Raw genomic sequence first — 26,006 nt, forward strand, 5'->3', positions numbered from 1 at the left:
TGCAAATAGAACCCTTTCATTTGGTAGTAGAAAAGACAGACATTCCCCATATTCTAGATAAGAAAAATGGACGACTCTTCAGAGTTAAAAACCAAGTTGTCTTGTTCAGATTTGCTGCTCCAGAGTGCTGACCCATGCAGCCATCTATGAGTTGCAGCCCTAAATCTGATAGCTTGGACTAAAGCTGATGCAGCCGCTAGATTCGGTAATTAGACATCCTGTATTTCCAAGCTTAGTCAGGTATGTCATCCCTGATTTTGCTGTCCCATCTTATTCTCAATAACATTATTTTAAACATTAGAACAATCTACACAAGAACAGGCCATTCAGCCCTCCATCCCTGATGGAGGATCGCAGGAATCGTGGGAAAGAGGGGTCCTTTCACCGAATTGGCTGGCCCAGCACTGTTTCAGGGGGAGGCAGCTTGGTGGATGAGGTCTCCAGGACTCTAAAAATATCCAAATCTTATTATGTGATATGATCTAGTGTTACATTCTGCTCCGTACTTCTAAAATTTTTATTTTTTTTTACTTCTAAAAAAAAAAACTTTTTATTTTTTACTGTATTGAGGATTTGTTCTGTTCTGTGTATTGTATTGTATTGTATTGACCCCCTTCTTTTGACACCCACTACACGCCCAGCCTACCTGGAAAGGGGTCTCTCTTTGAACTGCCTTTCCCAAGGTTTCTTCCATTTTTTCCTACAAGGTATTTTGGGGAGTTTTTCCTTGTCTTCTTAGAGAGTCAAGGCTGGGGGGCTGTCAAGAGGCAGGGCCTGTTATAGCCCATTGCGGCACTACCGGTGTGATATTGGGCTATACAAAAATAAACTGTATTGTATTGTATTGTAATAAAGTGCGCCAGTCCTATCCACTTAATTCTTCCAAAATAACATCAAGTCTAGTTTTGAAAATTACTAAAGTCCTGCTGTCTTCTACTCTACTTGGTAGCTTATTCCATGTGTCTGTGGTTCTCTGTGTAAAGATAAACTTCCTCATGTTTGTGTGAAATTTACCTTTAACAGATTTCCACCTGTGTCACTGTGTTCTTGTTAAACTCATTTTAACGTACGAGTCTCGAACTACTGTATTAATTCCCTTCAGTCCTGCCTCCTCTTAATCTTCTTTTGCTTAAACTGAAAAGGCTCAGCTCTTTTAATCTTTCTTCATAATTCATCCCCTGTAGCCCTGGAATGAGCCTGGTCACTTTCTCTGAACCTTTTCTAGTGCTGCTGTGTCCTTTTTGTAGCCTGGAGACCAAAACTGCACCCAGTGCTTCAGATGAGGCCTCACCAGTGCATTATAAAGCTTGAGCAGAACCTCCTTGGACTTGGACTCTATACATCAAGGCGCTATATGACCTAACATTCTGTTTGCCTTCTTAATTTCATGTGAACACTATCTGCCAGTTGATAGTGATGAGTCCATTACTAACTCCTAAATCCTTCTCATAAGGTTTACTTTGATTTTCAGACCACCAATTGTGCATTCAAACCTAACATTTTTACTTCTTATATGTAATACTATTACTGACATTACATTTCATCTGCCACATATATACCCAAGTACAGTCAACCCTTGATATACGACCGGCCTGACATGCGAACAACTTGGTTTATGACCAACGTCTTGAGTTATGACCCGAATGCGGTCACATGTATCCGCTTGTGCGATTGTAAACAAACAGCCGAGAGCGTTCGTAAGCGTCAGTCGGAGCCCAGATACATGTGTTTGTGGACGTAATTTCGGTCAGTGCAGTAATTTATATAATTTATTTTGATAATTGCTATCAAAATGGCACCAAAAAAGCTAGAAAAGAAGCTAAGGAAGGAAGAGAAGGTAACGAAGGTAAAGAAAGCAATCACAATCGAAAAAAATATGAAATATGAGAGTGGTGTTCGTGTTACCGATCTCGCTAATATGCATGTCGAAATCCACCATCTTGACAATTTTACAATGAAAAGATTTGTATAAGGAAGATCCTTCCAAACAATAACCACCTTTCATTTCATTCTCCTCCTCCTCCTCCCTTCCTGCAAGCCAAAGATGTCAACTTAAATGGTGAGTACAGTATGAAATTGTTGTTTCTGGTAGGCTAGGCACTTTTGTAAAACTTTTTGGTTAGTACATTAGAAAAATTATTGGTGTTTTTGGTAAATTATGCATATTATACAACCCTTTTTTATTATGAAAAGGTTAAGTAAGTGTTGCTGTGGGAGGTTCGGAATGCATTATGGGTATTTCCATTGTTTCTTATGGGAAAAATAGTCTTGACTTACAACCAACTTGAGTTACAACCAGCCCTCGTGAACAAATTGAGTTCATAAGTCAAGGGTCCACTGTATGTATGTATGCTCTCCAAGTCCCTCTGTAATGATACAACAGATTCTGTTTGTCAATTTTGTCTGTTTATTTGTCTTATATTTTAAATTTGACTAATTCTCAACTCATTTAACTTTTGCACACTGTTGCATACAGATCTGTGTTAGATGTATATCAATCACCAATCATATCTGATATATGTAAAACAAGCACAACATTTGACCAATCAGATGCCCTGCTCTTGTGAAGTTCATTGCAATGTAAATGTGTGCACCGACTTCAAGGGAAAAATACTTCAGAGAACCGCCCCATTTATTTAAAGTGAAAGTACAGCTCTCAGACAGGGAATGAAGAACGACCAGCCAGGCATCACCAAGACCATTTTAAAAGTCTGCTTTGGTAAATTATAGCACAGCTGTTGGTGACATTGTCTGCAACATGGCTGGTTAGGTTTGATTTTGCCTTTGTGGTTAGTATTGCATCCCTGGAGGTGGTCTGTTTCCATCTATTGTTGTCACTGTTAGGCTGACATGGGTAGCACATTCTGTATGGTGAACTAACAATATAAGCTACACTACCCCTTACTTCTATGGAGTCATATGTGCAAGCAGTGTTGATTTGGTTAAAAGGTATGGGTGTGTGTTGTAATGCCAATAGACAATTTCAGAATGTGAAAAAAAGGAATTGAACGTAAGCCACCACCTATGACACCCACATCTGTTCACCCTACCTCTGGTTCTACACCTCCATTTCAGATTTCTCAATTCAGGCTCTGTGTTTATGGTACTAGCTATAGTGACCACACAAGTGTAACATCAACAAGACGATGTCAACATTTGCCGACTAACAAGGCAATCTTTACTAATACCTCATTTAAATTAGCATATTATTCAGAAATTAGAATCTCCACTGTGGTGAAATCTACAGTTGTAACAAGTTACCGAAATGTGCAAAAAAGGTTAACAGGTAATAGGTTACAAAATTGTGTTACAAAACAGATTTAACACACAGCTGATAATAGTTTTACTTAAGAGCTATTATTTTTATTCAAAATAATTTATTGCTTCAGTATTCACTCAACTCGCTGAAATCTTTAATTTCATCTCGGTCAGTCAGATTAGATTCAATTGAACTGAGATATTGCTGAATAACTGAGTCCAGGAACTGTGCAAAGCATCTACAGTAGAGGGGGGTCTGGAGGGGATTAGGGTTCACGGACATGGCTGCAGATCTCCGTATCATTACAGGAAACAGCAGCTGTGTTGTCTGATAATGTTATAAGGATGATTTCGTTCAACGTTCATTTGAAAATTGTTTAAAACCAGGGTGCTATATTGGTATCAAAGCCTAAAATTACAGCTGTTACATCATAAAAAGAACTTCAATACATATCTACCATCAAGAAACAATAAAAGTTACTAATGCCATCCTCTGCCACTCTCTATCATATTTTGAACAGCAACTCAGCATATGCTAAAAATTTGCATTTCATTTTGTTTTATCATGGCTTAACTTTGTCATACTTAGTAACAATATACAGTTGTACAATAGGCTTAGCTTTTTCAAAAATTTAACATTTTGCTTTGATAAAAAATGTAGTGTCATCAGTTCATTTCAGAGTTATTGTCACATGTGCAGAGAAATTCCTGTCTGCATGTTTGACTACCATGGAGCAGGCTGACACTGTCAGTGTCCTGTGGCCTGAATCTCATTCAGTAGGTTATGTATGATATCCATCCTCCCTCTAAACGCTCTTATAATATAACATCTGAAAATAATAAGTGCTGAATGAAACAACAGAGTTTCCTTTCCTATTCAATTTCACATGTAATTTTATAAACGCGAAACTCATCAAAAACAGTATTTTGGAGTTGTAAAGGTCTTGTGGGGTTGAAAGAAAGGAAAATGGCTCCTTAAGAGTTTATCAACACCCTACCCCTTTTTGAACCTCATAATAATAATAATAATAATAATAATACTTCTTTACATTAATTGAGGGCTTTTCTCTCTACTTAAAGTGTTTCATTGAGTGGAGAGCCACTTCAAATACCACTAATGTGTACCATCCACCTGGATGATGTGATGGTAGCCATTTTTGCACCAGTACTCACCCTACACATTAATGGTCAGGTGGTGAAGTGGTGAGAAAGATAGCCCATTAGAAACAGGGGATGATTAGGGAGCCAGAATGACTGGACAATTTAGCCTGGACATCAGGAAACACACTACTCTTTATGAAGAATGACTAAGGATCTTTTACGACCACAGGGAGACAGAACCTTGATTTTACTTCTCATCCAAAGGACGGCACCATTTTAACAGTACAGTGTCCCCATCATTGCACTGGGATCCACATTCAGACCACAGGGAAAGTGCCCCCTGCTGGCCTCACCAACACACCTCTTCCAGCAGCAACCCAAGCTTTTCCTAAATGGTCTCCCATCCAAGTACTGGCTGGGCCTGAACATGCTTAGCTTCAGGTGGATGACCTGTTCTAAGTGCATGTGGTAGGAGTCAAAACTGGGTCTAAAGAAAAAATACCCAGGGAAAACTCTCTTTTGGAAATTCAACATGGCTAAGTATGAGGCAAACTGATACAAGCTTTGGCAAAAGCTGTAATCAAGCAAGACAATGAAATTGTTATCAAAATTATCTGAGAAGAAACCTCTGTAACCTGTCATCTTAGATGAGTATAAAACTTTGTAACAGTCAGTGCACTCCTGCTGCATGATGGGAATTGTAGTCCCCACATTGGCATTTTTTTTGCATTGTCCTCCTCCTTTATAACCCCTTACCCCAATATGTCATATAGCCTATATTTAAAGGTAGACCAACAGAAACACACATACAAAATTTCATGTAAATTAGTTCAACTTTTTTGTGTGATTAGCAAACCAATAAGAAAGACAAACAGCTAACAATTTTATTCATATAGATAAGTATATACTGAAATATATTTTAACATATGTTAATATTCTGGCTGCTTAAAATAGCCTTCAAAAGAATGAATGTGACAGTTGTAAACACAGCAGGCACTAAGTGACATGATCAAAAAGAAAGTGCAGTTCATCAACAAAAAATAATCCAGATAAGAATCACTTATAATTGATAAAAAACATTAAACACAATCAAAAAAACAAAACAAAAAAAAGAATCAAATATGCAGCCAGCTGACAACTGAATTCGGTGTGTGGGGTCCGACCCGACTTGGTAATTTGCAGCCCGGAAGGCCAGTTGAGTGCTGCAGGCCCGCATTTTCTGCCAATGAAGGCCATAAATAAACTAAACTCATTTTCTCTTTTTCCCTCTTTACAGTTACAGTAAAAAATATCACACTGGTGACCTTAATATTTGTTTTTAATTACACCCTTGTTTAAGGTATTGTGTGTCAAATCAGCTTTAAATAAAATAGGATTTTACAATAAAAATGTGGAGAAGTTAACAAGTTTTTAAGCAGCACTGTATATAAAACACCAGACAACCATAATGAATTTTGCCATGGATTTAATGACCATTACTAGTTGCTCAATTAGCATAAAAAACACATACTTACCAGCATTTTTTGTAATTGATCCACAGACTGGTTTTCAACAGTTTTACCGTTGATTTCTGCAATCTCATCTCCTACATGCAATGAACCTAAAATACACAGAAGTGAACTTTACAGTACGTCTCATTCAAACATCTAAACAACAGCCTGTAGCCTTAAATTGTAAATCGACACATAATGCACAAAATATTACTTCATGAATCACTTCAACACATATTTCACAAATAGTGAACTTTACTAAAATGTTATGAATACCTTGTCTATGAATCATTCCTCCATGCAGAATTCTTGCAACAGTACATCGCTGTTTCTCATTCAGCTTGAGTGTAACCCCCTACAAGACAAGGTGCATTGAACTTTACTTTCAAAGTCTCCTTATCGTTGTCACATTGTGAAACAATCACACCAGTTCCTTGGTGTCAACTGCTTAAAAAGCTTACCATAAGCTGACCGTGTTAGCTGTCAATAGTCATATTCAAGCTACACTAATCAAGCTACACTAAGAAATAAGTTAGCAGCAAAAACATTTGACTACTTAAGAAAAGGGTTAGAATGAATAGCTGCAGCCACTGCGGCCCTCCAGCACCGGAGACTGGGACCCCTACTTTATTGTGCAGACCTTAATAAAATGTCTGAAATCCCATACACTTACCACTCTGTGATCAGGTAATTTAGCGCTTCCTCTCCCCTTCCCCTCTACATCTGTAACCTTGGGCAATTAGACAGGGTAAAGGAACAGGCAGGAGTTAAATTACAAATTTAATTGTGTATTATTGATAAAAATGCCCAAAAATATGAAGGAAGCAAAGTACAATGTGAGTGTTGGAAAACCATGCCATTACAGCCTAAATAGCAGTGCATCTGACGTTCACAGGCATCTCTCTGCTTATCTTCAGTCTAGCGTGCTTTGTTATCACCTGGCCTTTGTATGGAGTACTAAAGCAGGCCACATGACTGTCACAATTTGGCTGCCAAGTTAGAGTTGTCTTCATCATGGTCTTCTCTTCATGACCAGAGTGTGAGAGTGGGAGATCAACTTTATGCCATTCTTATGACAAATCACAAGCCAATGGAGTGTTATGTTACAGAAATGCCTTTGATTCAAAACCATAAACAGTTAAACTTCAGACCAATAGAATTAATTTACCTTTCCCTTCCTGGCAGAGTGGTGGCTTTGAGGCTAGGGATCGGAAGGTTGCCTGTTTGAAGCCAGTGAATGCCAGAACTGATTCCATTCCGTATGACCTTTGAGCAAGGCCCTTAACCTGCAAATGACGTTAGCTTGCATCCAGCCCTACAAGCAGGTCCTCCAACTTGCAGGGAAAACTCGGGAGTTGGTGGCAGGATTGGCACTCCACCCACTGTAAAAAACAACCTCACAGCTGAACAAGCTTAAAACTGTGGAGATGACAGTGGACTTCAGGAGGAGCCCCCCAGTGCTGCCCCCTCTCACACTACTCAACAGCATTGTGTCTGCTGTGGAAAACTTTAGGTTTCTGGGATCCACAATTTCCCAAGACCTAAAGTGGGAACTAAACATAAACACAATTGTTAAAAAGGCCCAGCAGAGGTTGTACTTCCTGCGCCAGCTCAGGAAATTCAACCTGCCTCAGGAGCTGCTCATCCAATTTTACTCTGCAGTAATCCAGTCTGTTCTCTGTTCATCTATCACAGTCTGGTTTGGCTCAGCCACAAAACAGGACAGGAACAGACTTCAACGGACAGTCAGGGTTGCAGAAAAAATCATTGGTGTTGATCTGCCCTCCATTCAAGACTTATCCAGATCTTGAGTCAGGAAACGGGCAGAAAACATCATTGCAGACCCATCACACCCTGGTTACAACCTTTTTCAACTTCTTCCCTCTGGTAGGCGCTACAGAGCACTGTACGCCAAAACTACCAGACATGTGAACAGTTTCTTTCCTCAGGCCATCACTCTCATGAACACTTAAGTCAATCTCACAGCATCAGGGACAATACTAGGTAAAACCGGAGTCCAATTCCTTGTATGTGTACATATACTTGGCCAATAAAGCTGATTCTGACATTGTTCCACTCCATTTGAACTAGTGTGGAGCTGAGGTGTCACCCGTTACACAGCTGCACTTGGCTCCTAATCTGGGATCTTGAGGTGGTTCGTTGTGCGGTGGGTGCGGCAATGTGCTGTATCGGTGCTCGCTCTCTCTCTCTCTCTCTCTCTCTCTCTCTCTCTCTCTCTCTCTCCCTCCCTCCCTCCCTCCCTAAACCCCACCTCCCCTTCCCTCCATTCCTGGGCCATTTCCCAATGAAAGCGTTGAGGCACACCTCATCCCCTAGTTGCTCTGTTTAAGCAGTTTATGGCCTTCCTGTGGGAGATTGCTTATGGGTTCACTTAAGTCCAAACACAGTTGCTCTTGCCAAACCCAAGTTTGATACATGCTCCATCACCCCCGTCGTACATTTCACATCCTGAATCAACCATAAAGACTTAGTGGGAAGTTGACGGGGTGGTCATGTAAACATCAAAGTACCATTTTTCTTCTTATCAATAATATAAAACATGGCCTCTGAAATACAAATATTACGTCTGGCTTATCTTGCTTACAAATAAAGACACACAAAAATTTTCATCAACTTAAATGCCAGACATACAGTCCACTACACTGGGAATTTTTGGGTCCCTGCTCATATTTTCAACTGTTATCTCCTAAAAATTACCGATTTCTTTTTATTCAAGTATTTTTGGCTACAAGATCCCATTAAAGGTCAATAAACATCTGGCATGACTTGTTCTGTCGTCAGCCTTTACATTAAACAAAGCTAAACTTTCAATAAGGGTGTGTAGACTTTTGATATCCACATACTTCATGGTGAAGTGCATTTTAACAAAAATGTTACGTGCTGAATCACAATGGCCTCATCTATTGTTAAAATTACCATGGGCTCCGTTGGAGACTTCTCAAATTGCACCAGACGCATCTTTATCAACTCCTTATTGTCTGAATGTGCCGTGTCATGTGAATCGCCGGACTTGTAGCTCCCATTTGTGTAAACGTCTTCTGACACATATTCCTTTACTTCTGAGACAACCTAGAAAGACAGAAAAGATTTAAACTAACATTAAAAAAGGAAAAATAAGAAGCTACAAGCAATAATAATTCAGGAAAATGAGGAAAATATTGAAAAAGTCAAGAATTTTTATAAAGATAACAATCTAACAAGTTATTAGTGGAGTTTGCACGTTATTCTCATGTCTGCACGGGTTTTTTCAGGTCAATTCCATTCAGTTTAGTTTTGTATAGCGCTGCTCTTCACACAGTGCAGACGTAGGACAATTTCTTAGGCAAAGTGCAAGAATAAATTTTACAAATTAGGGTTGGCACCTTTGCATTTTTCATTTGCTCTAATCTTTCAGAAATCCACCTTTCAAACTTACTTAAGTCATATACCGTAATTCCACTTAAACAAAAAACAAAAACTGCACACTTTGCCCGGGCTCTGATTTCTAGGAATAAGTCATAAACCATAATTTCATTAGCACAGAGAAGTCCATTAGCAGCTGTAACAGGTTAAAAATTAAACCAATATTTTAAAGACATTCAAGTCTGCAATATTCAACAAAGCAAAGCTGATCCCCTGGAAGTTCACCTGCTCAAAGTTGAGAGAAGGATGGAGAGATGGCCTGCTGTACACATTCATTGTTGGTTTTTGCTTTGTCTCAATCTGCTTTCTAACATTAAATGTACAAATAATTTTGAAATCACATTCACAGGATCAAAAGCAAAAATCATGTATAATTAAAAATAAAGGTGAAGTGTTTTAAGTAACAGACCGATTTAAACTATCATCTATCCATCGCAGTGGAGACCCATATCCTGTCACGGTCATGTGACACAAGTCCAGGTACATTAGCTCACTTACTATCAAATATTTTAATATTCAATAGCTTAACAAAATGTCAAATTGAGATAAGAGGTGCTGTTTGTGATTTTTTGAGAGCTTTAGTTTCTTGTTTTTTTGATTTCTTTTAATCCATTTCAACCAGTTCTCCCTTAGTGCAGCCTGCTGCTAACAATGGGCGCAAAGCCTGAAAGAACCCAGTGTGAGGCACCAGTCCATCACAGAGCAAACTAACACACACTACCACACTCAGCACTTACATGGGGACAAATCAGAGTCACAGATTAACCTAAATGACATGTCTTTGTGATGTGGCAGAAAAAACACACAGAGTGCCCAGAGGAAAACCCATACAAACACTGGGAGAATTCCATCCATAGAAGGAGCAGCCTGGCATTTCAATTATGGAGCTCTAAGGCACTGTTGTCTAACCAGTCATTTTCTAAGCCGATGAATCCAGACCAGAGTCATGGTGAGCTGGAGTCTATCCTGGTTAGCATAGGACACAACACAGAAACAAATCCTGAAAGGAGCGCTGGTCCATCACAGGGCAAACACACACAACCACACACCAAACACACACTAGGGCCAATTTAGCATCGCCTATTAACCTAACATTCATATCTTTGGCAAAAGAGACGAAACCCACACAGACATGTAGGAAGGAGCCGGGATGTGAACCTGGGTCTTCTTAATGCAAGTGTTATCGCTGTGCCACCATGCCACTCTGCACAAAATAGTGCACATTCTAAAGTGCGGAATTAGGAATAGGGCCCTGAGCTCTTTAGATGTTTAAATTTAAAGGATAGCTTTGGTACCCACTATCTAAAATGCAAGGAAGGCTAGTTTTTTTTTAATTTATAAAACACACTTAGGTTTCGAATACAATTTCATAAGGCACATTAATACACGAGGGTGAGTCAAAAATTATCCACACTCCAGCTGTAGAATTTATTTTAATCAACTTTCAGAAAAGACAAATACATAATTTTCGCCATAATCTCCCTGCTTTTCAATACACTTTGTCCATCTGTCAACAACATCCAGCTCCTTCTTCATGGCTGACACTTGTGCGACCTTCCTTGAATTTCCCTAACCATTCATACACACTTCTTCGTGACAAAATAATTTCTCCATACTGTGCACAAAGTCTTTGATAAATATCGGCACCAGGCACACCCTGAGACCACAAAAAACAAATCACTGCATGTTGCTCTTCTTTCGTGCAAATCGCAAGTGGGGTAGCCATTGTTTCTCACAAATGATCTGACGTAACCCGTTCACACCTACACAGCAGTGACTGGGGAGACAGGGACCTCGTATGGAAAGCACTGATAAGACAGTGCTGCCAACAAAAGTTTTAATATAACTGGAGTGCACATCATTTTTGAGTCATGGAGTGCACATCATTTTTGAGTCACCCTCGTATATAATGACTGTGAAGAAATAACTTTGACTTGAAAAATACCAAACTTATTCTTCAGTCAAGTCTTGAGGTTCCACTTTTTTTTCTGTAAAAATGATGTGCACCAAAACTGATCGGTGTATAGTGTGTTAAGCTCGCCATTTTAGTTTATCATGATTACTCATGATGGTTTGTGCTTATTTAGGGCAGTCGTTAGGTAAGGTTTCATTACTTTTTACATTGTATTGGCTTACTTCATACTTTTCATAGATGTACTGTACATATTTCCACATTTAATGTAACATTCTCCAGCCATCTTAATATCTGTTTATGGACCCCACCCTGACAGCACCGGGTTCAAGGCAGTAAACAGCCCAGTCCACCACAGGCTCGCTCACATTCCCACTTACTCAGGGCCTACTAACCGAGTTAACGCAACAAACAGGACCACCTTTAGAAAAGCCCACAAAGACCATGGAGGAAAACCCTACCAGCACCACTCGGATAATCAGAGAGAATTGCCACAAACTACAAAATATTCTGATAGCTGGTTCACATTATCTAAATATTGTGATATACAGTCATATGAAAAAGTTTAGGAACCCCACTTAATTCTTTGGATTTTTGTTTATCATTGGCTGAGTTTTCAAAGTAGCAACTTCCTTTTAATATATGACATGCCTTATGGAAACAGTAGTATTTCAGCAGTGACATTAAGTTTATTGGATTAACAGAAAATATGCAATATGCATCATAACAAAATTAGACAGGTGCATAAACTTCGGCACCCCAAAAGAGATATTACATCAATACTTAGTTGAGCCTCCTTTTGCAAATACAGTATAACAGCCTCTAGATGCCACCTATATCCTTTGATGAGTGTCTGGATTCTAGATGGAGGTATTTTTGACCATTCTTCCATACAAAATCTCTCCAGTTCAGTTCAATTTGATGGCTGACGAGCATGGACAGCCTGCTTCAAATCATCCCATAGATTTTTGATGATATTCAAAGTCAGGGGACTGTGATGGCCAATCCAGAACATTGTACTTCTTCCTCTGCATGAAGCCTTTGTAGATTTCGAACTGTGTTTTGGGTCATTGTCTTGTTGGAATATCCAACCCCTGCGTAACTTCAACTTTGTGACTGATGCTTGAACAATATCCTGAAGAATTTGTTGATAGTGGGTTGAATTCATCCAACCCTCAACTTTAACAAGGGCCCCAGTCCCCGAACTAGCCACACAGCCCCACAGCATGATGGAACCTCCACCAAATTTGACAGTAGGTAGCAGGTGTTTATCTTGGAATGCGGTGTTCTTCTTCCACCATGCAAAGTGCTTTTTGTTATGACCAAATAACTCAATTTATGTCTCATCAGTCCAAAGCACTTTGTTCCAAAATGAATCTGGCTTATCTAAATGAGCATTTGCATACAACAAGTGACTCTGTTTGTGGCGTGAGTGCAGAAAGGGCTTCTTTCTCATCACCCTCTTGCAAATTGCACTGTATTGTAGAACAATGTACAGATACACCATCTGTAACAAGATGTTCTTGCCAGGGCTTTGAAGGTGATCTGTGGGTTGTCTGTAACCATTCCCACAATCCTGTGCATATGCTGCTCCTGTATTTTTCTTGGCCTGCCAGACCTGCTGGGTTTAACTGCAACTGTGCCTGTGGCCTTCCATTTCCTGATTCCATTCCTTACAGTTGAAACTGACAGTTTAAACCTCTGAGATAGCTTTTTGTAGCCTTCACCTAAACCATGAGACTGAACAATCTTTGTTTTCAGATCTTTTGAGAGTTGATTTGAGGATCCCATTCTGTCACTCTTCAGAGGAGAGTCAAAGGGAAGCACAACTTGCAATTGACCACCTTAAATACCTTTTCTCATGATTGGACACACCTGTCTATGAAGTTCAAGGCTTAACGAGCTAATCTCATCAATTTGGTGTTGCAAGTAATCAGCATTGAGCAGATACACGCATTCAGATCAGCAAAATTACATGGGGACCCAAATTTTTCCACAGCCAGTTTTTCACATTTGATTTAATTTCATACAACTAAATACTGCTTCACTAAAAATATTTGTTCTGAAAATACCCAAGTACTCAGATGAAAGAAATGCCACTGTTATCTTTTTTGTTGAAAGTAAAGTACTATGCAGGATGAGAGGGGTTCCCAAACTTTTTCATATGACTGTAATTATGTTTTATAGTACCGACCCGAATATAAACCGAGGTACCTAATTTTACCTACAAAAACTGGAAAAACATTGACTTGAGTATAAGCCTAGGGTGGGAAATGCAGCAGCTACTGGTAAGTTTCAATAATCAAAATAAATACCAATAAAATTACCGTACATTAATTGAGGCATCAGTAGGTTAAATGTTTTTGAGTATTTATTTAAAAGAAAAACAGTAAACTAGCTCTGTATGTGGAGAAGAGGGTCAACAAAAACAATATGGTATCTCTCTTGCTCGCTCTCTCTGTCTTGCGCGCGCGTGTGTGTCTCTCTCTCTCTCGCGCACGCATGTGTGTGTGTGTGCGTGTGCGTGTGCGTGTGTGTGTGTGTGTATGTACTGTACACTCCAGCTTTCTGTCGGGTTGGCAGGGGCAGCGGGACTTGACTCGAATATAAGCCGAGGGTGACGTTTTTCAGCACATTTTGGGTGCTGAAAAACTCAGCTTATATTCGAGTATATACGGTATATTAAGAATTACAATTCGGTTCTGCAATATATTGCATTTCATTCCCTTTTTTAATCTAAATCCAAATTTTTACACTTCATTAGCGAAACCCTCGACTCAATCCATCCCACTTAACTTTTTAACACTAGAAGTGGATTTCAAAAATGTCAGCAATCTCCAGCTTAATTAATACAAGGAATATTCAGCTGCAGTACCTAACAGATATGGCATGAGGCATTGTGATATGAGCTCTTGTGCATGAAGGAGGGCTGCAAATCAGTGACTGATGGATTACTTCATATTGAAAACATCATTTGAATATACAGTATGCAGCTGTGTGTTTGAAATTTTTGGGCCTGCATGGATGCATCTTGCCACAAGGTACAAGCTAAAAATATCCTGTGATCTAAGGGCAATGGCGTCTTTGGTTTTTGCTCGCAGAGGATTGTGGTGGCTCTTGAGGAGATGAACTGCAGGCAATTAGAGCAGAAGCAAACAAGAAATCCACAGCAGCTTGCCTACGACAAGCAATGTCATCTGAGGTTTGTTGCTTCTCCTCTTTCTCTTTGATTACATCAGTTTGTGAAATCTAAATTCCATAAAAATCAGCCTCCAAGCACTCCTGTCAGCTGGAAATGAAGAGACGGTACTGGCTTGAAATTTGCAATGCCAGTGAAATATGCACACATTTTATTTTTAGCCATGCCATCAAGCCATTAACAAGCTCACTAAATAAATCTGTTTATGGTTGGGGGGATCAAAGCCCACCCTGGAAGCAATGGGTGAAAGCCAGAAACTAGCCCTGGATAAGCCCTGGTAACTGCTATGTCAACAGTATGACCTCAGAACTGTTTGTTTTTTTATGGTTTGATGCACATTCTCTGTTTTGATTACGAATACAGATATTGCTGCATCGATAATTCATGTTTTTCACTCTGTTTTCTGCAGAGCCATTGTTGAGTGTAAATATTTAGCATCCCATTATCCACTGATCTCATGCCAATGAGATTTTATGACACTGCACTGAAGAGGCCACTGCATCATTTTAAGGAAGCTGACCATCTGCAGGTCCCTGTCGAGGTGTCATGTATCGATCAAGCAGATCAATGCTCCTGCAGGTGACAGCTGTCCTTTTGTGAGCTGTCCCCTGGGAACACAAACATAATCTGTGTCCACACCCCATTAGCCTGAACTCATTACCCACCACTACACATCAAACTGACCAGCTGCTGCATTAGAATTATTGACTCTACTCTCAGGCCAGTGTCTCTTCTCCGTGGCTGGATACAACTGGACTTGTTTCCATCATTCTTATATTTTATTCATGCCCAGTACAGAGTGTGCCAAGTGCACAGTGATTCAGAAATGAGATCTATTCCATTAATGCAATTGGCCCACCAGTGATTTAAAGCACTGCATACTTCACTTTTAACATTATTAATAAAAAGAAAAATCCACATTGAGGGAGTGTGAGGGAAGGTTCTAATGTAAATTCACGATTTCACCACATGCTGTCTAAAACTTGCAACCTCAGAATCTTTTGGATTTTCGCCATGCAAGCAGTGCAGGCAGAGTGCAATTGAATATCTTGAGGTGATAGCACAGAATAAAAGCTTTCAGTCTCAATCTGGCAGCAGATCCTTAATAACCAGCAGCCATAAACTGAGGCTGTTGTGTTGTCACACTCGAGCATGCGTGGAATTCCAAGCTAACCAGTTTCAGCTGCTTCTGGATAAGCCCTTTTTTACAGCCTTGATGTGATACAGTCCGCTGAACTGGCAGGAGCAGAGATGGTGGAGGGGGAGGAGAATGAGGTAGAAGTGTATTTAACCCTTGTACAGATAAATGGAACATGCTGTGTCATGGCTTGTGATAAATAAGCTACATTTCAGGCATGGGCTAGCCCACTGCTGATAGCCCTGTATGTGTCCTGGGAGGAGTGAAACAGGCAGGCTGCACTGAAACGATTATAATCTAGAAATTAAAAGCTGGATGTGTACTTGCACTATTCCATGGTCCATCTGAACTGTCCTGAAATGGCACAAAACCTGCGGCAATTCTTTAACACAGCTATGCAGACAGCATTGTGCTTAAACCAGTGGTTCCCAACCTTTTTTTGGCCATGCCCCACCTAGGCCTCTCTGAAATCATGATGTCCCCTACTGTAACATATACCTTATTCTTATAATTACCTATTCAAAAAGTGAACTCCTACTCACGTGGAGGAAGCCCATAATGTCATTAATTTGGTCTAAACAAGCTTCCAAAGAACATGGAAACAAAAGAGGGCCAGGATAGTTGAAGTACTGACAAAGAAATCACTAAGAAATTGTTAAAAAAATTATATATAATATGAAGTAATATGAAAATACAGTTTTGAAAACATATAATAAGAGATGTGATATTCATAAATATAAAATAACTTTAATGACAGCTTTTTCTGTAATATTTTGATTATTTTATATTTTTGTTATATTGCAAAATTTTATAATCATTGTTACAATTCATATTATTTTAATGGTAAAAACTATTTCTAAGTAGAAAAACACAAGCCACTTCTTCACAAGGTTTCTTCACCATCCCTTCTATGCTTATATAAATATATGAATGTCTCTGTAAAAAATAAAAATAAAAATTATTTGTTTAATTTTTACTATCATTTTTAACAGTGAATTTCTGTTTTTTCATTTTATAAATTGTTTAATGTACCTAAATTCTCAAATTGCCTCCCTAAAAAATCAAATTGCCCCCCAATGGGGCGTGCGCCCCATGTTGGGAATCACCGGTTTAAATGAGCTGCCATGAGCTCACTGCAGGCCAGGCAGATTAAGTGCTTTTAATTCAATACTGCGGCAACCAATTTCATTAAGGGAAGTTGTTAAGTTATGAAAAAGACAAGTGAAAAAGTGAATATATTACCAGGCAGACTGGCCTAGTGGTTAACACACATGGGTTATTATGTGACACTAAGTGAGAAAAATTGATATATATAGTTTTTCTTCAGATATAATCAGTTGAAATGCAATGAATGACCAAAAATGGTGAAAAGTTATGCAGTAAACTGCCAAACGATTAAATTTAAAGTTTAAGTTAGAAAAAAATGAAAAAAAGGAAATATCAGAATATTACAAATGGGTCTTCTTCAGGGAACAACTAATAGGTTGCAATCTACAGATGTTCTGCAGCAATTAAAGTAAATTAAGCCTTACAAGTTGAAGCAAACAATTTGAACAGGTGTTCTGACTTCTGTTGATTACTTAAAAATCCTCTGTCTGTCTGAAACAGACTGTGTTACTACACCCTCTAAAGTACTACTTGGACAATACTACACTGTAGAAATTGTAAATTCCAGTGATAACGGCAAGAAAATTGCAATTAACAAATGAAATGAGACAAGTGTAGGCCTTTCGTTTAGAGAAATTGCAAAACAAATCAAAGTGTCAGTGAGTCCAGTGGTGTCCAACACAGTCCAATGGCAATTGGAAACTGGAAGAAACTCTGATAAGAAGAGTCCTGGCAGACCCAAAGTCACCAGCCAATCAGAAGACAAGTTTGTGAGGGTCACCAGGGTGAGTGATCACAGGCGCCTCACAGCACAAGAGCTTCAAGCACAGCTTAGCAGTGCAGGTCGAGAACAGCAAGTCTCAGTTTGTACTGTGAAGAGGAGACTTTGTGCTGCAGGTTTGACAGGGTGAGGGCAATAAGAAAGCCATTCCTTAAAAGACAAAATAGGGCCTTGAAATACCAGGTGTGGACTACCGCAGACGGGAGGAAAGTCTGATGGACCGAGTTAAAACCTTTGGTTCATTATGCAGGATGTCTGTACGTCGTCAACTTGGTGAAATGATGGTTCCTCAGTGTGGGACACCACCTGTCAAACATGGAGGAGGAATTGTGATGGTCAGGGGTACTTTTACTGGAGGCAGAGTTGATGACTTGCACAAAGTGACTGGTACCCTGAATCAAAAGGGTTGAATCAAAGGGGTTACCACAGTTTGGCTGTTATACTTGCAAAAGGTGGCTACTTTGATGAATCAAAAAGTTGAATACAATTTTGTACATTTAATGATTCATTGACTTATTTTTTTATATGCCATTGCTTATTTGTCTAATGCCTTGATTTCGTTAAACATTGAGACATTAAACATCAGCGTGCATTCCCAATTTTATTTATCAACATAGTCTCCATTGAGGGCTATACATTTGTCCAGCGAGTTTCCAATTTTTTCAGTAGGTTTTTTCAAAGGCTGCAAAATATGCATTGATGGAGATGATGACATCCTCATTCGATGAGAATTTCTTCCCACGAGCCAAATTTTCAAGTTTGGAAACAGGAAAAAGTCACCCAGGGCCAAGTCCAGACAATAAGGTGGATGAGGAATCAATTTGGAGCCTAATTCGTGCAGATTTGCCATTGCAATGGTTGATTTTTGGGACAGTGCATTGTCTTGGTAAAAGAGCACTATTTGCATGCCAATGTTGGCCATTTTAGTCTCAGCTCTTCTTTCAAACGGTCCAAAATGTTGAATAATGTGCTCCTGTTATTATTTCTCCCTTCTCCAAGTAGTCAACCAGGATGATTCCTTGGGAATCCCAAAAAAACAGCCGCCATCACCTTTCCAGCTGATTAAATAGTCTTCACCTTCTTCGGCGCACTGTCACCACTCATTGTCCACTGCTTAGACTGCTGCTTCGACTCACGTGTGTAGTGGTAGATCAATGTTTCATCCACAGTTACGCATCGACGCAAAAAGTCCTGCAGATTGAGGTTAAACATCACCAAACACTGCACTCAAATGTCCTTTCGCGTATGTTTTTGGTCGACAGTCAACAATAGCGGCACCCATTGCACACCTGGCTTTTTCATGTGCAATTGTTTTGTGCAGGATATTGTGTACTCCTTCAGTTGAAATGCCTACACTCACTTTCACCCAGCAGTTTTCTATAACGATACCATGGATTTTCTCTACGTGGTGGTGACCTTAACTGGACATCCAGAGCACGCTTCATCTTCAATGCATGTTTGGCCATGTTTAAACTAATTTATCAAGAGATAAACATTATTCAAAGATGGTGCAGAGTCCTCATGAACTTCATCCAACTCTGCTTTTGCCATCTCATGGAAATTTGCCAAACTTAAGAGTCACACATGAAACAACCTAAGGGCTCATTTGAATGGAATTCCACACCTGACCGAGGCGCCGTTGCCTAATGTCCCTCTTCTTCTTTCATTTGCAGATCCAATGATTGACAGGGGCATGAGTCATGACATCACCTGGACCCACCTCTTCACCAACCTCTTAACTGGCTCCACCGCACATCTGTTGGTTAGTTGACTAGAAGTTCCTCAGGACAGATGTTTTCGCTAACAAATGTTAACCATTTATTGTTATTCTTTTCATCAATTATACAGTTTTTGCCTATGGGTACCCCAAATCTTTATGCTCTCTCTGTCTTTTTTCTTACAATATATATACAAACTTCTAACTTTTTCACTGTGTTGAAAAAGCAGTTGAAGACTCTCTTCTAATTGATAATGACTTTGATTATAGGCTCTTAGTAGCTAAGAAAGGAGTTGCCAGTCTCATGTCGTTTGTTTCATTTAAAGTTCATTACATTTGATGGGCAATTTTATAACCCTGTCCTGTAACACTTGTATCAAAACAGTCCCCATGGCTGATGTTTACACAATTTTGTTTGACCACCTTTGTAAGTTGCTTTGAATAAAAGAACGCACTAAATGAAAAAATTTAAATGTTAATTTGAAAAAGGAGACATAGATGGTGGAATGATCAAGTCACCTTTTAATATTCTGCTATCTGTTATAACTTTTAGATCTGATTATTTTACATAAGTATAAGAACAACTTTCATCCAGAGTTTGGTAAGGCTGGCCATCTGGGCATGGCAGCAATGTGCCCAACTACTCCCAGTTTAATGCCCTGCTTAAGCCACACAAACAGCAATGAATATTATTTATAAATAATGTCTCCTCTGGTGCAGGCCAGCTGTGGTTCATATCAGTTTTGTATTTTCATTACCCTGAATAATCATCCAGTCTATTTCTCTTGGTAATGACCACTATGTCATCATATTACAGAACAGGTTATGTACTGGCACCTTTTCATTCTGCTACAGAGGGTATTTATTCATACAATAACTTGAACTATTCTACTATTAACTAATAGCAGTGATATTCATATGTTTTGTTTCATTTTGGGTCTTTCTTGGTGAAACAATGCAAAAAAATTAAAATGATATGATCACATAAAAAAATAAAATGTCACTCACAAGGAGGATTAAATTGAAGAGTGCAGTAAAGCCACACAATAAAGACACAAGTGTCACAGAGAAAGGATTGGAGTGACACTAAGTGAATGTGACACAGCAGTGTTGGATTTGAGCCTTGACCACATTATGAGGTAAGCCCCCACTGATCAGGGTAACGTCATTTTTTAAACACTCACTTGTATGTATAATACCATAGATTAGATACGGAAACATCACACTTCCTCTATGATGTGCAGCACAGAATCTGTTTCCATCAATTCTGTTGATTTCCTTCACTCCTCACTGATGAAGGCTTTGATCTGCCTCAGGCGTGAATCTCCAGCACAGAGATGCACTGAAATCACTCTAATCAAGGAGTCGCAATAACAGCCCTGGAAAAAATGCAGTTAATGTGAATCCTTGCCCAATTTTCTCATTTCTTTTCCAAGAAAGTGCTGACTCTTAAGGCTGGAAGGAAGTTACACACAGCAAAGCAGCCGACAGAGGATGGTTTAAAGTTCAAGCAGTTATGGATAACGACACTCTTTATCAGAGCCAAAAAAAAAAGCCTGAATTAGCTCATGCAGAGTTTACTGAATAATGCAGACATTATAAAGAACTGGTATGCTGTATACAGAGTTAAACTTCTCAAAGAACAATGTCCATCTATGCACCTCTTTTTTGGTTTATGGAGACAAAGTCTATTCCACTATTACTGGCTATAAGGCAGCAACCAACTAGGGTGCACTAATATGGACAATATGTGGCTGGAAACTAAAGTACCTGAGAAAGCCAAGCAAACACAGAGATAACATGTGAACTCTACGCAGTGAGAGGGCGAGAGATAAATGAAGCAGTGAGGAAGCAGGGCTAACTAACCATGTGCCATCTGCAACATTTATGTGACAAATTACAGTTGTGGACAAATTTCTTTCTTATGGTTTATAAAGCTTTAAATAATCTCGCCCCGTCTTATATATCGGAATGTCTGACACCTTATATTCCAAATCGCAACCTCAGATCCTCAACTGAGTGTCTCCTTAGAATTCCAAGAGCAAAACTTAAAAGAAGTGGTGAGGCGGCCTTCTGCTGTTATGCACCTAAAATCTGGAATAGCCTGCCAGTAGGAATTCGCCAGGCTAATACAGTGGAGCACTTTAAAAAACTACTGAAAACACATTACTTTAACATGGCCTTCTCATAACTTCACTGTAATTTAATCCTGACACTCTGTATATCCAATTCATTATAATAACCATTCATTCAAAATCTGTACTAACCCCTACTCTCTCTTCTGTTTCCTTTTCCGGTGTCCTATTGGTGGTGGCTTGTGCCACCACCATCTACCCAAAGCACCATGATGTTCCAACAATGATGGATGGATTAAAAGCCAGAAGTCTGTATGACCATCAGCATCAAGTGACTCCGTGAAAAACCCGAACTACAAAGAGGACTATTTCATTTATGTTAGGTAGAATGCCCAAAGGGGACTGGGCGATCTCGTGGCCTGGAACCCCTGCAGATTTTATTTTTTTCTCCAGCCTTCTGGAGTTTTTTTTTGTTTTTTCTGTCCACCCTGGCCATCGGACCTTACTCCTTTTTATGTTAACTAAGGTTGTCTTATTTTAATTTCTTATTTGTCTTTTATTCTTCTTTTCTTCATTATGTAAAGCACTTTGAGCTACTTTTTGTATGAAAATGTGCTATATAAATAAATGTTGTTGTTGTTGTTGTTGTACCCCTCCATGAAAAAAGAAGAACCCACAATTGTCTCTGAAATAACTTGAAACTGACAAAAGTAATTGGAACCCATCACTATTTATTCCATATTTAACAAATTTCAGGCTTTTCTTAAAAGCTCTTATTCAACAGAATATTAATAACACCACAAATTAAAATGGCATGGGCAAAAATAAAGGGACCCTTAAGCTAATATTCGGTTTCACCATTTTTAGCAGCAATCTCTGCAAATAAGCCGGGGCTCTCAATAAGACTTCTGCACCTGTCCACAGGTAGTTTGGCCAACTCTACCTGAGCAAAGTACTCCAGCTGTGTCAGGTTTGATCGGTATCTTCTCCAGACTGCTTGTTTCAGTTCTTTCCATAGATTTTTGATAGGATTCAAATCTGAGCTCATAGTAGACCACTTCAGAATAGTCCAATGTTTTGTTCTTAGCCATTCTTGGGTGCTTTTAGCTGTGTGTTTTGGGTCATTATCCTGTTGTAGGATCCATGATGTGCAACTGAGACAGAGCTTTCTAACTATTGTTCCCTGTGCCAGATGCAGCAAAGCGGACTCAAGACATAACCGAGCCTCCTCCATGTTCGCAGTAGGTATGATGTTCTGTGGATATAGAGCTCATGTGACTTGCCTGTCCAAAGGACATCCTCCCAGAAACATTGTGGCTTTTAAATATGCAGTTTAGTAAATTGCACACCAGCTTTTAAATATTTTTTTTTATTTTCACCAGTGGAGTCTTCCTGGGCTTTCTTCGTCTGAGCCTACTGTCATTCATAAAGCAACGGATGGTGCGATCAGACACGATGGACCTTGACCTTGGAGTCCAGCTTGTATCTCTTTGGAAGTTGTACATGTTTTTTTTGTCAACCATTCTCTCTGTCCTTCTACTCATTCTGGGGTTGACTCTCCTCTTGTGGATAAATCCAGGGAGGTTGGTTACAGTCTCATGGATCTTAAACTTCTTAATATTTGCAGCTGTTGCCACAGGAACATCACGCTGCTTGGAGATGGTCTTATAGCCTTTGCCTTTAACATGTTTGTCTACAATTTTCTTTCTGATCTCCTCAGACGTCTCTCTCCTTTGCTTTCTCTGGTCCATGTTCAGTGTGGTACAAACGATGATACCAACCAGCAGAGTGACTATTTTTCTCTATTTAAATAAGCTGAATGATTGTCGAGACTGTGTGATACTCATTAAAGGAAACAGTAAGTCTGAAAAAATATTACTCTAATTTATGATCTTTCCTAGGGGTACCAACAAATGTGTCAAGGCAACTTTAGAGTATCTTAGTAGAATAAACAAAAATATATCTCTTTTCACACTTGCTTTACTTTACTCAATGACATATCAAAGGCATGCCGGTACACACGGGATAATTGCTCTTCCTTTACTCGCTTTTCAGGACACAGATGCCACTTTTTCAATGAGCTGTAAGGGTTCCAACAGATTTGTCCACCTGTGTAAGTCACAGTAATACTGTTCATGAAAAATGAAACTTGCCTCTATTATGCAGCTACATATCAAAACAAGACATTTTTTTTCTCTCTCACTTTACATATCATTTTTGAGTCAACACTAACACTTGATAATTTCATCAATTTACAGCATAAATACTGTAGTGGAAGGTTCTAAGGAAATATATATCCACTTACAGATTTTCTTAAACCAGTTCAGGACTGCATAGACCAAAGCATATTCTGGCTGAATCAGGTGCATAACTGGAACCATCTCTGGATGGGGCACCAGGCCATCACAGAATACAGCAAAGCCCCAGGCAGGTACCTACACCCACTCAGCCTGGGCCAGTCACTAAAACATCTTACTCTAAAGCACAAGGTAACATTAGAAAATGTCAAAAGAGAACAGTCCAAACAGACCAAAAACATTCGCTAGTCCTATTCAATAAATTTATCCAAACTGGTTTGATATTCTTGGTTGTAAATTTTAAAAGTGTATTAACTGTGTGGCATAACAAAAAAAAGTAATACTACAACTAGTCAGTTCTGAGTGGCTATTTGGCTGATCTTCACCTTGAAAAATAACAAACAGGCAACATGCACCATGTTAAGGCCATGTCATATTACATGACTTTTCCAGCTATTTTCAGTTTTAGCCTTCACTTAAAACATAAACGTAGTAAGTCAAGGCAGTTAATAAAGCACTTTTGTGAAGCTTAGTCACCTATAGTGACATATCCAGCAAGTCACTCCAAGTAGACCACGATTCACTACAAGGTTTAATTTACTCTTCGGTTGAAGGGGTGGGTTCTGTGTGTGTGACAGCTGACAATGAATGTTCATCCAGATGTGCAATGCATATAATGCAGCGTCCAGGAATCAGGAACACGTTTGTTTTGGACCTCACAAACAAACAGAGAAGCTTTTCTGTCTGATTTCTCAGGTTTTATATACCTTAACGGAATGGTAAATAGAAAACACGGGCAGCGATTGTGGCAGCACTCGCTGTACCTGTTAACCTATCATACTGCCCTGGCTCTGTCAGGCAGCATACAAATGGCTTTTGGAAAAAGAGGCGAGGACGAATGTGCTGGAAGAGCATCACGTAGTCACAAAATGTGACATGCCCAGTGATTATTAGTTCTGTAAGCTGACATGGACAACATATCCCATGACTAGAAGTCACATAATGTGACTTTAGAATTTGAGCCTCGCAGTCTTAGGCCCACGTTCACTGCCTGATTTGAGTCGGTGAGGAATTTCCTTCACAGTCTAAAGACTGTAGGGTTAAAATAGGAGTGTGGACTGATGTCATGTCCAGGCCTGTGCTTTTACACTTTTAATTGGACTACAAACACAGAATAAATACATAATAAACAACATCTAAGTTCAAGAATTAAAATTGCTAATGGAGAATGGAAAAAAGAAGTTCTGCTTTACTTTCATTAAAAAGAAAGAAGAAAAAAAGATGTGGACACATTCAAGGGCAAGGCTCAAGAAAACAGAAAGTGCTGACTTTGACATGACAAGCATATCTCACAACCAGAGGGAACTGAAAGCGGCTGTGCAACACGCACTTTGGACAGCGATTTACCAACTTCTGAGATCATTTCGGGTAATAATCCTTACTCATTCAAAGTCATCCACGCGAGACAAGGCTACAAGGGTTTGTGAAAGTTTTCCTTCCTTCTGGAAAGCTGATCTTTACTGATATTTCTCAGATTTTCTCCTATATTTCTGATTAAGCTTGCTTTCCTCATATTGTCACTTTATACAACACACCCCAAGTGATGGTGAAGGTGTTTCAGAATTCCAGACATCCCAGCATGTGTTTCTTTCACACTACTCACACTCCCATTGTGGGCAGCCAGCACCACAGAAAAACCCATCAATACATCTTCTGAGCCCACTTATTACATTATAAGGTGACAGGGATCTGGATTCTATCAAAATTCATATATTGCCTTTCACAAATGAACACTATGTAAAGTTATGTTTTGTTAACTACACATTGTCACACATGTGTGCATGGGAGGCAGCTAAAGGGTCCAAATGAGTAATTCCACGCCACACCAGGGGGTAGCAGAGCACACTGATCTTTTTTCTCACTTTCCTGCAGACCATTCACAGAAAATTCTGCCTGGCCCTGATGACGTCACTTGTGGTGGTTCCGGACAGGATAACATCACTTCTGGCTCTGGACCCTTGGATCATAGACATAGACACCACATGACCAGCAGCATTGTACGTCAATGTCGCCGCCATATTGCAAGTGGCACTGCTGTGGAGTGAAGTAATGGATAAAGATGCCTCACGCATGTACTGCTTGGGCTTGTACAAACCACTGTACGCTCCAAACCAGACCCTGGGGGATTACATTTCATTGGTAAGGTTGAACAATTGTTTTGGTTATGTTTGGCCATTAGAAAATCCCGTTTTATAATCTTAACTTTAGCTACGCCAGGTTAAGCTAGCAAAGCTATGCATTTATGTGCTCAAATGAGCCTCCAAACAACGTTTTGGCTAAACGTATTTAATCACTATGTAGATTGTTGTTAGCTGTTAACATTTCTCAAACTTTGAAGGTTTCCCAAAGAAATCCACCTCAGGAGGCAGTGGGAGGTAGCCCTTATAGACGAGATTTTGATAAAGCTGTCCTGTGATGTGTGCCATGCTAGTTTGGTAACAGATGCTG

At 39.4% G+C, this 26,006-nt stretch overlaps 1 protein-coding gene across 1 annotated transcript in view; it reads right to left on the reverse strand.

Moving 5' to 3' along the window:
- The window catches only part of mpp1 (MAGUK p55 scaffold protein 1), a 92,897-nt gene that overhangs the window by 40,669 nt on the left and 26,222 nt on the right, over positions 1–26,006 (reverse strand). The window contains exons 2-4 of the mRNA XM_028816092.2: positions 8,787–8,939; positions 6,126–6,204; positions 5,874–5,959 (exon numbers count right to left, since the gene is read on the reverse strand). Of these exons, the coding sequence (XP_028671925.1) occupies positions 5,874–5,959; positions 6,126–6,204; positions 8,787–8,939 (318 nt within the window). The remainder of the gene's footprint in view (positions 1–5,873; positions 5,960–6,125; positions 6,205–8,786; positions 8,940–26,006) is intronic.

The sequence above is a fragment of the Erpetoichthys calabaricus genome, chromosome 12 (assembly GCF_900747795.2).
Source record: "Erpetoichthys calabaricus chromosome 12, fErpCal1.3, whole genome shotgun sequence".
Lineage (NCBI taxonomy): Eukaryota > Metazoa > Chordata > Cladistia > Polypteriformes > Polypteridae > Erpetoichthys > Erpetoichthys calabaricus.